General features: G+C 59.9%; 1 protein-coding gene across 12 annotated transcripts in view; it reads left to right on the forward strand.

The window, feature by feature from the left end:
- BANP (BTG3 associated nuclear protein) overlaps nt 1-14,189 on the forward strand; it is a 107,906-nt gene that overhangs the window by 18,952 nt on the left and 74,765 nt on the right. For all 12 annotated transcript variants that reach the window (XM_070062822.2, XM_070062824.2, XM_070062829.2 and 9 more), the window contains exon 2: nt 8,559-8,692. In XM_070062822.2, the coding sequence (XP_069918923.1) occupies nt 8,623-8,692 (70 nt within the window). In that variant the 5' untranslated portion in view covers nt 8,559-8,622. The remainder of the gene's footprint in view (nt 1-8,558; nt 8,693-14,189) is intronic.

Consider the following 14,189-nt stretch of genomic DNA (forward strand, 5'->3'; position numbering starts at 1 on the left):
TTGCTGGTCCTCACTGATGGCTCCGTGGTGCTCTGGGAGGGGCCTTGCTGGTCCTCACTGATGGCTCCGTGCTGCTCTGGGGGGGGGGGGGCCTTGCTGGTCCTCACTGATGGCTCCGTGGTGCTCTGGCGGGGGGAGCCTTGCTGGTCCTCACTGATGGCTCCGTGGTGCTCTGGGAGGGGCCTTGCTGGTCCTCACTGATGGCTCCGTGGTGCTCTGGGAGGGGCCTTGCTGGTCCTCACTGATGGCTCCGTGCTGCTCTGGGAGGGGCCTTGCTGGTCCTCACTGATGGCTCCGTGCTGCTGTGGGGGGGGGGGGGCTTGCTGGTCCTCACTGATGGCTCCGTGGTGCTCTGGGGGGGCCTTGGTGGTCCTCACTGATGGCTCCGTGGTGCTCTGGGAGAGGCCTTGCTGGTCCTCACTGATGACTCCAGGGAGCTCTGAGGGGGGCCCTTGGTGGTCCTCACTGATGGCTCCAGGGAGCTCTGAGGGGGGCCCTTGGTGGTCCTCACTGATGGCTCCGTGCTGCTCTGGGGGGGCCTTGGTGGTCCTCACTGATGGCTCCGTGGTGCTCTGGCGGGGGGAGCCTTGCTGGTCCTCACTGATGGCTCCGTGGTGCTCTGGGAGGGGCCTTGCTGGTCCTCACTGATGGCTCCGTGGTGCTCTGGGAGGGGCCTTGCTGGTCCTCACTGATGGCTCCGTGGTGCTCGGGGGGGGGGGCCTTGGTGGTCCTCACTGATGGCTCCGTGGTGCTCTGGGGGGGCCTTGGTGGTCCTCACTGATGGCTCCGTGGTGCTCTGGGAGGGGCCTTGCTGGTCCTCACTGATGGCTCCGTGGTGCTCGGGGGGGGGGGGGCTTGGTGGTCCTCACTGATGGCTCCGTGCTGCTCTGGGGGGGCCTTGGTGGTCCTCACTGATGGCTCCGTGGTGCTCTGGGAGGGGCCATGCTGGTCCTCACTGATGGCTCCGTGGTGCTCGGGGGGGGGGGGCCTTGGTGGTCCTCACTGATGGCTCCGTGCTGCTCTGGGGGGGCCTTGCTGATCCTCACTGATGGCTCCGTGGTGCTCTGGGAGGGGCCTTGCTGGTCCTCACTGATGGCTCCGTGGTGCTCGGGGGGGGGGGGCCTTGGTGGTCCTCACTGATGGCTCCGTGCTGCTCTGGGGGGCTCTTGGTGGTCCTCACTGATGGCTCCGTGCTGCTCTGGGGGGGCCTTGGTGGTCCTCACTGATGGCTCCGTGCTGCTCTGGGGGGGCCTTGGTGGTCCTCACTGATGGCTCTGTGGTGCTCTGAGGGGGGGGCCTTGGTGGTCCTCACTGATGGCTCCGTGGTGCTCTGGGAGGGGCCTTGCTGGTCCTCACTGATGGCTCCGTGGTGCTCTGGGAGGGGCCTTGCTGGTCCTCACTGATGGCTCCGTGGTGCTCTGGCGGGGGGAGCCTTGCTGGTCCTCACTGATGGCTCCGTGGTGCTCTGGGAGGGGCCTTGCTGGTCCTCACTGATGGCTCCGTGCTGCTCTGGGGGGTGGGGGGCCTTGCTGGTCCTCACTGATGGCTCCGTGGTGCTCTGGGAGGGGCCTTGCTGGTCCTCACTGATGGCTCCGTGGTGCTCTGGGAGGGGCCTTGCTGGTCCTCACTGATGGCTCCGTGGTGCTCTGGGAGGGGCCTTGCTGGTCCTCACTGATGGCTCCGTGGTGCTCTGGGAGGGGCCTTGCTGGTCCTCACTGATGGCTCCGTGGTGCTCTGGGGGGGCCTTGGTGGTCCTCACTGATGGCTCCGTGGTGCTCTGGGAGAGGCCTTGCTGGTCCTCACTGATGGCTCCAGGGAGCTCTGAGGGGGGCCCTTGGTGGTCCTCACTGATGGCTCCAGGGAGCTCTGAGGGGGGCCCTTGGTGGTCCTCACTGATGGCTCCGTGGTGCTCTGGGGGGTCCTTGGTGGTCCTCACTGATGGCTCCGTGGTGCTCTGGTGGGGGGAGCCTTGCTGGTCCTCACTGATGGCTCCGTGGTGCTCTGGGAGGGGCCTTGCTGGTCCTCACTGATGGCTCCGTGGTGCTCTGGGAGGGGCCTTGCTGGTCCTCACTGATGGCTCCGTGGTGCTCGGGGGGGGGGGGCCTTGGTGGTCCTCACTGATGGCTCCGTGGTGCTCTGGGGGGGCCTTGGTGGTCCTCACTGATGGCTCCGTGGTGCTCTGGGAGGGGCCTTGCTGGTCCTCACTGATGGCTCCGTGGTGCTCGGGGGGGGGGGGCTTGGTGGTCCTCACTGATGGCTCCGTGCTGCTCTGGGGGGGCCTTGGTGGTCCTCACTGATGGCTCCGTGGTGCTCTGGGAGGGGCCATGCTGGTCCTCACTGATGGCTCCGTGGTGCTCGGGGGGGGGGGCCTTGGTGGTCCTCACTGATGGCTCCGTGCTGCTCTGGGGGGGCCTTGCTGATCCTCACTGATGGCTCCGTGGTGCTCTGGGAGGGGCCTTGCTGGTCCTCACTGATGGCTCCGTGGTGCTCGGGGGGGGGGGCCTTGGTGGTCCTCACTGATGGCTCCGTGCTGCTCTGGGGGGCCCTTGGTGGTCCTCACTGATGGCTCCGTGCTGCTCTGGGGGGGCCTTGGTGGTCCTCACTGATGGCTCCGTGGTGCTCTGGGGGGAGCCTTGGTGGTCCTCACTGATGGCTCCGTGGTGCTCTGGGGGGGCCTTGCTGGTCCTCACTGATGGCTCCGTGGTGCTCTGGGCGGGGGGGGCCTTGCTGGTCCTCACTGATGGCTCCGTGGTGTTCTGGGCGGGGGGGGGGGGCTTGCTGGTCCGCACTGATGGCTCCAGGGTGCTCTGGGGGGGGGCTTGCTGGTCCTCACTGATGGCTCCGGGGAGCTGTGGGGGGGGGGCCTTGCTGGTCCTCACTGATGGCTCCGTGGTGCTCTGGGAGGGGCCTTGCTGGTCCTCACTGATGGCTCCGGGGAGCTGTGGGGGCGCCTTGCCGCTGTCTCCGCTGCTGTTGAGCTTCCGGGTCGGGAGGCTCTGCTCCATTGCACCCTGGAAGGCCCTGGTTCCCAGGAGCACTGTGGTGAGTGACGTCAGTGAATGTCAGTCTTCCCAGCTGTTTTCTTGTATTAATACCGGACTCTCCCTAGGACTTCTGAGAAATGGCAAATTTAACTTTCCAAAATGACAGCCATGTGCATCAGGCTGTTCCAGTTCTCTCGGGCTTGTTGCCTAGCCTGTTCTGTCACAGCCTTCACTGTGAGCACTCTCCTGGCTACAGAGTCCTCGGTGCAACGTGGGTCGTGTGTGGTGTCCCCAGTGGGAGGGGCCTGGGGTCAGGGTTGTAGGGTGCCCCTCGCAGAGCTGTCAGCAGCCAGGAGTGCTTCGGTGGGGCCTTTGCCGAGCTTGGCCTGGCTTGTGAGAGCAGCCTGTGAGTGTCCCCGTGGGCCTGGCTGGCTGTGAACACCCTGCAGGGCACAGCTCCTGGCGAACCCCAGGAAGCCAGGTGATTGGTCACTTCCTTGCTTGGGAGGAGCCCCGAGGGCCCGCGGGCCGCTCCTTGCTTCCAGCTCCCCTGCCTGCTCCGCCCGCCCGCGGCACAAGGGGCCACATGCTGGCCCTCCTGTCTGGAGGCTTCCCGGAAGCTGCCGTGCGCCGTCGGCGCTGTGTGTCGCTGGCTGGAGCTTGCTGGCCCCACGTGTCCCTGTCAGGTAGGGCTCCTCACTGGCGTTGGCGAGATTTTGCACAATTTTGTCAGTGCCTTTTTCTAGAGAAGGGTCTATAGAGTTTGGGTTAATTTGTAATTTTAATCAGGTTTTGAAAGCAGTCTGTGTCCCTAGCATGTTTCGAGCCCACGAGTGTAGAGGTGAGGTGGGCAGTCCTGCCTGACTCAGGGCCACTGCCTTCATTAAGAAATTGTTTTAGGAGCTGGTGCTGTGTCGTAGCGGGAGAAGCCACCACCTGCAATGCTGGCGTCCTCTGTGGGTGTCGATTTGAGTCCCAGGTGCTCCACTTATGATTCAGCTCCCTGCTGTGGCCTGGGAAAGCAGCGGAAGATGCCCAAGTGCTTGGGCCCCTCCACCCACGTGGGAGACCTGGAAGAAGCTCCAGGATTTTGGCTTCAGCCTGGCCCAGCCCCAGCTGTTGCGGCCATCTGGGGAGTGAACCAACGGCTGGAAGACCCCACTCTCTCTCTTTGCCTCTCTCTTTCTCTAACTCTGCCTTTAAAATAAATAAAAATAAATCATTTAAAATTTTAATTTTTTAAATCTGTTGGATAATCTTTGCTTTGGGCTATAAATTTGGAAACAGAAGGTTGAGTTTGTGGCGGCTGCGGCGCTGGTCTTCACACTGACTCCCTCGGCGCTTGTCTTCAGAGCTGTAGATTCCCTGTGCTTCCTAGGCCTGCGAGTGGTTTGGTTTCCGTCTGCAGCTCCCTGAGCACTTCCTAAGGTGGGAGGGCAAGGAATTGCCAACGTTGATCTCAGGTACCTGCGTTTGAGAGGTTGAAGTACATTACCGAAACTGGAATGGAGACTTGCCCTGTATCTCCTTGTCTGATGAGTTTTTGGAAGTATAAAATTTATTTTGCAAACCTTATTCAAGGGGTAGAGAGAGCACTGTACTCACTGGTTCACCCTCCAAATGCTGGCAGAGGCCCTGGGGTGGGGGCCAAAGCAGGAGTGGGGCGCTCAGCCTGGATGGCCCACGTGGCTGGCAGGAGCCCACTACCTGAGCTGTCAGCATGGCCGCCTCCCAGGGTCTGCGTTGGCGGGAAGCTGGAGTCAGAAGCCAGACCGGAGTCAGGCCCAGGTACTCTGCTGTGGGACACAGGCATCTCAGCCAGGATTTTTATTTTTGCAAAGATGATAAATACACATGAAAACTGTAAAATATTATAAAAGACTGAAAATGAAAAAGCTCCCCTCTTACCTGTTACATCCCAGTGTGTTGGCATTTGTGTGTGATTTAACCTAGAAATATTCTTTTTCAAGATTCACTCATTTATTTAAAGGCAGAGTTACAGAGAGAGGAGAGACGCAGAGAGATCTTGCATCTGCTGTGTCACTCCCCGAGTGGCCGCCATGGCCCAGGCAAGCCCTGGTTGCCGTTGGTGAGCCGTTGGTGAGCATCTCAGCCCCTCAGCTGGGCTGCGTGTGTTGCTGCTGCACTGAGCGTTGCTCCTGTACCTTCTCTGTGGACAGAGCTAGCGCGTGTGCAGACACACCACACACGCACACGTGCCCGAGGTCACACGCTCCTGGCAGGTCTGTGACGCCTAGGGCTGCCCTCGAGTTCTTGACAGCAGCCACGTGCAGGGGGCGTCCCGCTACTGTGCCGGCTCTCGGGACGCCCCCAGGCCTGCAGCGCATGCCCAGGCTATTCCTGAGGCTGGCTGTCCGCTCCAGCCTTCCCCGTCTGAGCGCTGCCTGGGGTCCTGCCATCCGAGCACAGAGCCAGGCGTCCATACCACCCTTCCTGTTCCTTGTGTAGCCTGAGCTTCTTAGAAGCGACTGTGCCCAGATACCAAGTACTTGGCTCACGTTTTCCCTGAGTATCTGAGATATGTCAGTCCGTGTCCTTCTGTTGGAGTTTAGTTTTCTTTCCGTTGTAAATCACCTGATCCTTTGCCTGGATGTCTAGGTGGACTTTTCTGCGACACTTGGATTAAGAAGCGTCCTCTGGTGGCCCCGGGACCGTGTTCCTGCCCCTGGTTCTCAGTGCTGCAGGTGCGGCCCGGCCCCTGGGTGAAGCTCTGACTGTCCTTAACCTGTCTGCCGGGCTGCTCGTTCTGAAATCTCAGCTCTCTCATTTCGTTTTTGTTCTGAACTTCCTTCCCTCATTCTGTCGTCTAGCTTTTCTTACGGCACTGAGGGTTACGTTTGTTTATTCTCGGCTTCCTTCTACTTGGCCTTTCTGACGGATGTTTCTTCTATCTCTGGTCTTGCTGCGTCCTGCCGCTTCACTCCCTGAAGCTGCCGATGGCCGCGGCTGTGCCAAGCTCTGCAGCTCAGCCTGCTCTGAAGGCTCGCGCGGGCCCCAGCTCCCCGGCACGCCTCTTCCTAGCAGGCCTTGACTGTGTGCAGCGACGCTGTGCCCTTCACTCTCTTCCAGTGTCGCTACTGCCTTTTGTAATTCGGCTGCTCATTTATATGTGAACAAAGTCTGCTTTGAATACTCTTCCCAATTCCAGCTGCAGCTGCTGTTTCGGAAGTGGTGCGCTGGCAGCCTGGTCGCCGAGCTCACGCCCACCGCCGGTTGCCCTCCCCTCGCTCTGTCTGCTTCCTGAGCCCTGTGCGTTCCGCATTCTATTTCTGGTCGCTTCCTTCCCGTGTTTGACTGGGAAGGGCCTTGAGAGTCCGTGGGCTCCGGAATGTTCCAGGGGATGCGGCTGCAGCTCCCCGGGCTCGTCCTCGGTGCGGTTGTGCGTGTTCCTTGGTGTTGGCGGCTGCTTCCCTCGTGTGCGTCTCCCCCCTCCCCCCCCATCCTCCCTCAGACACACTCGTGCCTTGGGGGCCTCGTGGCTTCCCCCGCCGTGTCTCCCTCGCTGGACTTTGGGTTTGTGGGAACGCCCTCACCCAGTCCGGCTGCAGATGAGGACCTGCTGTCTGGCTTTGCTGTCCTGTTGCTCTGTGCTGTTTGTGGGCCTTTTGGAAGGATTAGACACTTGTGTCACTGCTGTCTTTTTATTTTTTTATTTTTATGTATTTTTTTAAATTTTTAAGAAATATTTTTGACAGGCAGAGTGGACAGTGAGAGAGAGACAGAGAGAAAGGTCTTCCTTTTGCCGTTGGTTCACCCTCCAATGGCCGCCGCGGCCGGCACGCTGTGGCCGGCGCATTGCGCTGATCCAATGGCAGGAGCCAGGTGCTTCTCCTGGTCTCCCATGGGGTGCAGGGCCCAAGCACTTGGGCCATCCTCCACTGCACTCCCTGGCCACAGCAGAGAGCTGGCCTGGAAGAGGGGCAGCCGGGACAGAATCCGGCGCCCCGACCGGGACTAGAACCCGGTGTGGCGGCGCCGTAGGCGGAGGATTAGCCTAGTGAGCCGCGGCGCCGGCCAACTGCTGTCTTTCTAGAGTTGGGCTTCGGGCAGGTTCTGCGACAGCGTCTCTGAAGTCCCCGTTCCCATCCCAGAGTCGGGCTTCTCGAAGGTTCTGCCCCAGTATCCTTGAAGTCCTTTGGTTTCCCAGTGATTTGTTATCGGTGCCTTCTTCTTTCTTCTTTCTTCTTTCTTCTTTCTTCTTTCTTCTTTCTTCTTTCTTCTTCTTCTTCTTCATTTATTTGAAAGTCAGAGTTACACAGTTTCAAAGAGAGAGAAGGAGAGGCACAGAGCGAGAGAGGTCTTCCATCCGCTGGTTCACTCCCCATTTCGCCATAACGGCCGGAGCTGAGCCGATCCGAAGCCAGGAGTCCAGAGCTTCTTCCAGGTCTCCCACGTGGGTGCGGGACACAAGGACTTGGGTCATCTTCCACTGCTTTCCCAGACCATAGCAGAGAGCTGGATCAGAAGTGGAACAGCTGGGACTCAAACCAGCACCCGTATGGGATGCTGGCACCACAAGCAGCGGCTTAACCCACTACGCCACAGCGCCAGTCCCGGTGCCTTCTATAAAGAAGGATGACAGATGCTCCGTAAATTGATCTGATCTGTGTGAAGTTTGATCACACGTTTGGTGGTGCCTTCCTGTAAAACCCCAGAAAGAAGGGCTTGAGACAGCGCGCTTGGCTCCCCCTCCCGCAGACAGTGTTGCCGCGAAACGATGGAGCTGCTGCCGTTTCGCCAGGACCCACTCTGGGCAGCAAGGAGAGGAGTGTGCGCCTCATCTGCAGGACAGGCGTGCGTGTGAGGCGTGAGCCTGCGGGAACCCGCCCACTGACGGGGTTTCGCTACGTTGGCAGCTGGAGCTACGTGGTCGGAAGATAGCACTTTCCCCTGCCGTGGGAGTCGTGGCCGGGGACACGGGTGCCTGGAGCTGGGCTGGTGTGTGCACGGGTCCTGGGTTCAGAGGGTGTGTGCTGGGGTTCTGGGAAGGCGAGCTTCACTTCGTCATTTTCATCAGTAGTTAAAAGGGAAGTGTAAGGGTATTATGATAAGGATTATGGTGATAAGGATATTATGTGGCATTGATTCCTGACTTCTCCAGGGCGTCCTTGTTTTGAATACTCTGTGTAGGTCAGTGTCAGTAGACCACAGTTTGAATGACGTGGCCTCGGTTTCCCTCTGGAAAAGATCTCAGCAGCCCAATCCAAGTGTCCCCGGCACCGTGCTCTGGACGGCACAGGGACCGCTCGTGGCCACGGCTGCGGGACTCAGGAAAGCGTGTGGGAGCTGCTGCCCTGCCCCCCTGTGGGGAGCAGCTGTGCAGTGGAGGGTGGCCTGGCTGGGACGATCTGTCGGGAAGAATTTGGGCAGTGGGGCGGGACGTCGCCGTGGAGGTCAGCGCGGCCTGGAGACTGTTGGCGGGGGCGTTTCCAGGTCGCCTTAGGAAGGTTGAGCTTGGTGAGAGGCGTGGGGTGCGAGAGGGTGTTGGTGGGGCTGCGTTGCACAGGTGTCGCCACTCACTTTCCCTCCTGCTTCCTGTGCTCCTGTCTGCAGGTGACAGCCCCGGCCCTCTGTCGCTGGCTTCCCGGGCTTTGCCTGCCCCACTCTGCGGTTCTGGATGATGTCGGAACAGGACCTGGCGGATGTGGTGCAGATTGCAGTGGAAGACCTGAGTCCCGACCACCCAGGTACGAGCCGTGGGACAGCAGTGAGAGTGACTCTGCTCCCTACAGCCCAAAGCCGCCCAGTGTTTCTTTGGTTTACATCAAGCAGAAGCGCAAGTGCCGCTGGCCTTCGGTCTGGGGCCGTGTCCGCCCTCCTGTCTGCACTGCTCCCCGGGTGCAGCCGCACAGCACGTCCTCTCTGCGCTCCTGCCACCCACTGGCAGCGCCGCCGTGTGGGCCGGCGTGCACACGCATCCGCCTCCCGTGGCCTCCCGTGGCCTCCCGTGTCCGGAGGCTGTAACCCTACAGAGCGGCCTGTAGACATTGCACTTGTGAGGTGTGAGGTGGGAACCTTGCCATGCAGGAGCAGGTGTCTGTCAGAGAGACAGACAGCCCCCAGCCAGGTGCTGCAGCCGGGAGCCAGGATCGCAGTCCAGGCCTCCGACACGGGTGGCAGGAACCCAGCTGCTGGAGCCTTCGCCGCTGCCTCCCTGGGTCTGTGTTGGCAGCAAAGTGGAGTCAGGAGTTGGAGCCCAGGAGCTAGTGTGGGGTGTGGGTGTCTCAGCCATGGGGCTGAATGCTCACTCTCCTTTTTTTTTTTTTTTAAAGACTTATTTATTTTATTTGAAAGTCAGAGTTACACAGAGAGAGGAGAGGCAGAGAGAGAGAGAGAGAGAGCGGTCTTCCATCCGATGGTTCACTCCCCAATTGACCACAATGGCCGGAGCTGTGCTGATCCAGAGCCAGGAGCTTCTTCTGGGTCTCCCACGTGGGTACGGGGGCCCAAGGACTTGGGCCATCTTCTACTACTGTCCCAGGCCATAGCAGAGAGCTGGATTGGAAATGGAGCAGCCAGGTCTCGAACCAGCGCCCATGTGGGACGCCAGCGCTTCAGGCCAGGGCGTTAACCCGCTGCGCCACAGCGCCGGCCCCCTTTTCTCTCAGGTCCATGCTCGTCATCTACAGGTGCACCCTGACCTACTGGACCTCCTCCTGAAATGGCCGTTTGTGTGGTTTTCTTTTATATGCTGCCCTGTATTTTATATATATTTCTTTGATATACTACCCTGATTTTCTTCTTTTTTTTCCCTAAGGATTTATTTATTTATTTGAAAGTCAGAGTTACAGAGAGAGAGAGGGGGGGGGGGGGAGAGAAGGAGGAGAGAGAGAGAGAGGGAGAGAGAGAGAGAGATCGATCGATCGATCGATCTTCCATCTGCTGGCTCACTCCCCAGTTGGCCACAGTGGCTGGAGCTGCACAGATCTGAAGCCAGGAGCATCTTCCAGCTCTCCCACGTGGGTGCAGGGCCTAAGGACTTGGGCCAGTTTCTGTTGCTTTCCCAGGCCACAGCAGAGAGCTGGATCGGAAGTGGAGCAGCCGGATCTTGAACCGGCGCCCATATGGGATGCCAGCACTGCAGGTGGCAGCTTTGCCCTCTATGCCAGAGTGCCAGCCCCCTCGATTTTATTTTCTGTGCTACCCTGTGGCAAAGATTCTCGCCCTTGTATCTTGGCACGTGTTTTGGGGCAGGCTCGCGGTGGCAGCACTTCCCTGAGTAGTGTTCAGCAGGGCGGCAGGTGGTTCTCTGGGGAGGCTCCGTGAACAGGCTCTCCCACAGGCGGCCGGAGGACAGCCTACCTGCGCTGTGCCGGGGCTCCAGGGCGGGCGGAGGACGGCCTTCCCCACGCTGTGCCGGGGCTCCCAGGCGGCCGGAGGACAGCCTACCTGCGCTGTGCCGGGGCTCCCGGGCGGCCGGAGGACGGCCTACCCGCACTGTGCCGGGGCTCCCGGGCGGCCGGAGGGCGGCCTTCCCCGCGCTGTGCTGGGGCTCCCAGGCGGCCGGAGGGCGGCCTTCCCTGCGCTGTGCCTGTTTATTCTGAGGTGACCTTTGAGAAGTAAACCCCTAAATTTCAGGTGTTTCATCTGTGAAGAACCTTTGTCTGCACGTACTATTTTTAAAAGATTTTTTTAAAACATTTATTTTAGTTATTTGAAAGACAGAGTTACAGAGAGAGGGAGGGAGAGAGAGAGATCCATCTTCTGTCCGCTGGTCCACTCCCCAAATGGGCACAGTGGCCTTGGCTGGGCAGGCTGAAGTCAGGAACCAGCAGCTTCATCTGGGTCTCCTGTGTGGTTGCAGGGGCTCAGGACTTGGGTCGTCCTCCGGGCTCAGGACTTGGGTCGTCCTCCGGTGTTTTCCCAGGTGCACCAGCAGGGAGCTGGATCGGAGTGGAGCAGCCAGGGCTCAAACCTGCGCACATATGGGAGGCCGGCACTGCAGGCAGTTGCTTAACCTGCTAGGCTACCACACCAGCCCGTAAACGATTTCTTAAGGGACGTCTTCTTTTTCTGCCTTAAGAAGTCTTAGATGTGCTGCACTGTCTCACTCCAGTTTGAAGTGACGGGTCCATACAGTGGGGGCACTGAGAGTGTGGGTTGCCTGGTTACTGTTCTTTCTGCAATGGTGGGATTGATATGCTGACAGCTTTTCTCCTCAGAAAAGAGAATTTTTAGCAGTCTCCTAAGGAAGTGTGATGTCTTAACTTGTATTTGGTGTTAATTGAACAACTGCATGTGGCAATCGCCCGTGGTGTGGAAGAGGTGTGCGCTGGGAATGGTTTGGGAACAAGCTGTCCCCGGAAGTCGGCAAGCTGTGCCGCAGGGCTGGTGGGCTTGCCTCAGGGCCGGGGTTGTTCCTGAGGAGCACTGCTGTGTGGAACCCTTGACCACGTGGGGAGGTGAATGAGCACAGAACAGCATTTCCCCGAAAATACCCAGCCACCCAGACCTGGGAGTCAGGCCTGGGAGTGCTCCCTGCACGGGCCGCAGCCCACAGAGCAGGCAGTCAGGCCTGCGAGTGCTCCCTGCATGGGCCGCAGCCCACAGAGCAGGCAGTCAGGCCTGCGAGTGCTCCCTGCACGGGCCGCAGCCCACAGACAGGCAGTCAGGCCTGCGAGTGCTCCCTGCACGGGCCGCAGCCCACAGACAGGCAGTCAGGCCTGCGAGTGCTCTCTGCACGGGCCGCAGCCCACAGACGGGGAGTCAGGCCTGCGAGTGCTCCCTGCATGGGCCGCAGCCCACAGACGGGGAGTCAGGCCTGCGAGTGCTCCCTGCACGGGCCGCAGCCCACAGAGCGGGCAGTCAGGCCTGCGAGTGCTCCCTGCACGGGCCGCAGCCCACAGAGACGGGCAGTCAGGCCTGTGAGTGCTCCCTGCACGGGCCGCAGCCCACAGAGCAGGCAGTCAGGCCTGCGAGTGCTCCCTGCACGGGCCGCAGCCCACAGAGACGGGCAGTCAGGCCTGCGAGTGCTCCCTGCACGGGCCGCAGCCCACAGAGACGGGCAGTCAGGCCTGCGAGTGCTCCCTGCATGGGCCGCAGCCCACAGACGGGCAGGCAGGCCTGCGAGTGCTCCCTGCACGGGCCGCAGCCCACAGACGGGGAGTCAGGCCTGCGAGTGCTCTCTGCACGGGCCGCAGCCCACAGACAGGCAGTCAGGCCTGCGAGTGCTCCCTGCACGGGCCACAGCCCACAGACGGGGAGTCAGGCCTGCGAGTGCTCTCTGCATGGGCCGCAGCCCACAGACGGGGAGTCAGGCCTGCGAGTGCTCCCTGCACGGGCCACAGCCCACAGACGGGGAGTCAGGCCTGCGAGTGCTCCCTGCACGGGCCGCAGCCCACAGACGGGGAGTCAGGCCTGCGAGTGCTCTCTGCACGGGCCGCAGCCCACAGACGGGGAGTCAGGCCTGCGAGTGCTCTCTGCACGGGCCACAGCCCACAGACGGGGAGTCAGGCCTGCGAGTGCTCCCTGCACGGGCCACAGCCCACAGACGGGGAGTCAGGCCTGCGAGTGCTCTCTGCATGGGCCACAGCCCACAGACGGGGAGTCAGGCCTGTGAGTGCTCTCTGCATGGGCCGCAGCCCACAGACGGGGAGTCAGGCCTGCGAGTGCTCCCTGCATGGGCCGCAGCCCACAGACGGGGAGTCAGGCCTGCGAGTGCTCCCTGCATGGGCCACAGCCCACAGACGGGGAGTCAGGCCTGTGAGTGCTCTCTGCATGGGCCGCAGCCCACAGACGGGGAGTCAGGCCTGCGAGTGCTCCCTGCACGGGCCGCAGCCCACAGAGCGCTTGGAGAGGCCGATTCTGACCTCTGTTCACTCAGTCACTCAGTCTCTTATCTGGATGTATTTTTCTACCCCATTTCCAATTCTTGAGATTGATGTTTAGCTCATTAATTTTCAGCCTTTCTATGTGTCTAATATATGTACAGTGGACACGTCACAACATTCTTAGAAAATTTTTTTAAAAAGATTTTATTTATTTATTTGAGAGACAGAGTTACAGAGAGAAAGAGAGGGAGAGACATACAAAGAGAGGTCTTCCATTCGCTGGTTCACTTCCCAAATGGCTGCAGTGCCAGAGATCTGAAGCCAGGAGCTTCTTCGGGGTCTCCCACGTGGGTGCAGGGGCCCAAGCACGTGGGCCGTCTTCTACTGCTTTCCCAGGCCACAGCAGAGAGCTGGATCAGAAGCGGAGCAGCCGGGACATGAACCGGCACCCATGTGGGATGCCAGCTATGCAGGCGGGTGCTTAACCTACTGCGCCACAGCGCCCGCCCCACCATTTCTACTCTTGACCTGGTTCCGTCTGTTTCTTCAGTGAGTGGGAACTATGGTCCTTTGTTGGTTAACAGGCGGACGTGAGCAGAGCCGCTGAGGCCTGCCCAGCCCAGAGCTTGCGTCCTGAGCCACAAGAACATGTCCAGGGTGCGCGCCACGGTGTCGTGCACATCTTATCCACAGTGTGTTGTGCTCTTCTGTAAAATAGGAACCTCACAGACATCTGAGGAGGCGGCCACGAAAGTGGAAGTAGCAAAAGTTCTCCGTGGTCCCAGCGGCGTGGCTGATCTCCGTGGTTGGCGTTGTAGCCTGCCAGCTGTTCTTGTTTCCATCAAACCCAAAGAGCTCCGGGTTCTTCTGGTTTCGCACGTATGGACCATGTGGTTGTACAGAAGTGCGATTGTGCCTTCACAGTCCAGTAGGCTGGGATGGCTTTAAGATGAACAGGCATTCTTTCGTATAATTCTAAAAGTGATGCATATAAAATTATAAAAGCCAGTGTGTAAAGTACAGAATTATAAAAACCAGTGTGTACAGAGTGTGGCAGAATTATAAAACCTGTTGTGTACAAAATGTAACAGAACAGGACCAGTGTGTACAAGGTGTAGGAACAGTGTAAGAGCCCGTGTGACCGTGTGAAGAAGTGTAGCCGAACCCCAAGGAGACAGCGAGTGTCGGTTGCCGTTGCTGTTGGCAGGCAGCCTGAGCCCCTGTCTCCCGCGTGGCTGCCTCTCAGTGCTTCCGCTGCAAGGTGCAGGCATGGCTCACTGAGGAGCCACGTGGCCCCGCAGGCACCCAGTCTCTCTGGCTTTTTTTCTTTCAACAAATGGAAGGCTAAAATGATGATGGTGGGGTCCCCTGGTGGTCCTGGTTCAGTCTCCAGCTTCCTGTGGAGTAAGTAGAC

The sequence above is a fragment of the Oryctolagus cuniculus genome, chromosome 18 (genome assembly GCF_051225735.1).
Source record: "Oryctolagus cuniculus isolate XC-2025 breed Fujian yellow rabbit chromosome 18, ASM5122573v1, whole genome shotgun sequence".
NCBI classification, from domain to species: Eukaryota; Metazoa; Chordata; class Mammalia; order Lagomorpha; family Leporidae; genus Oryctolagus; species Oryctolagus cuniculus.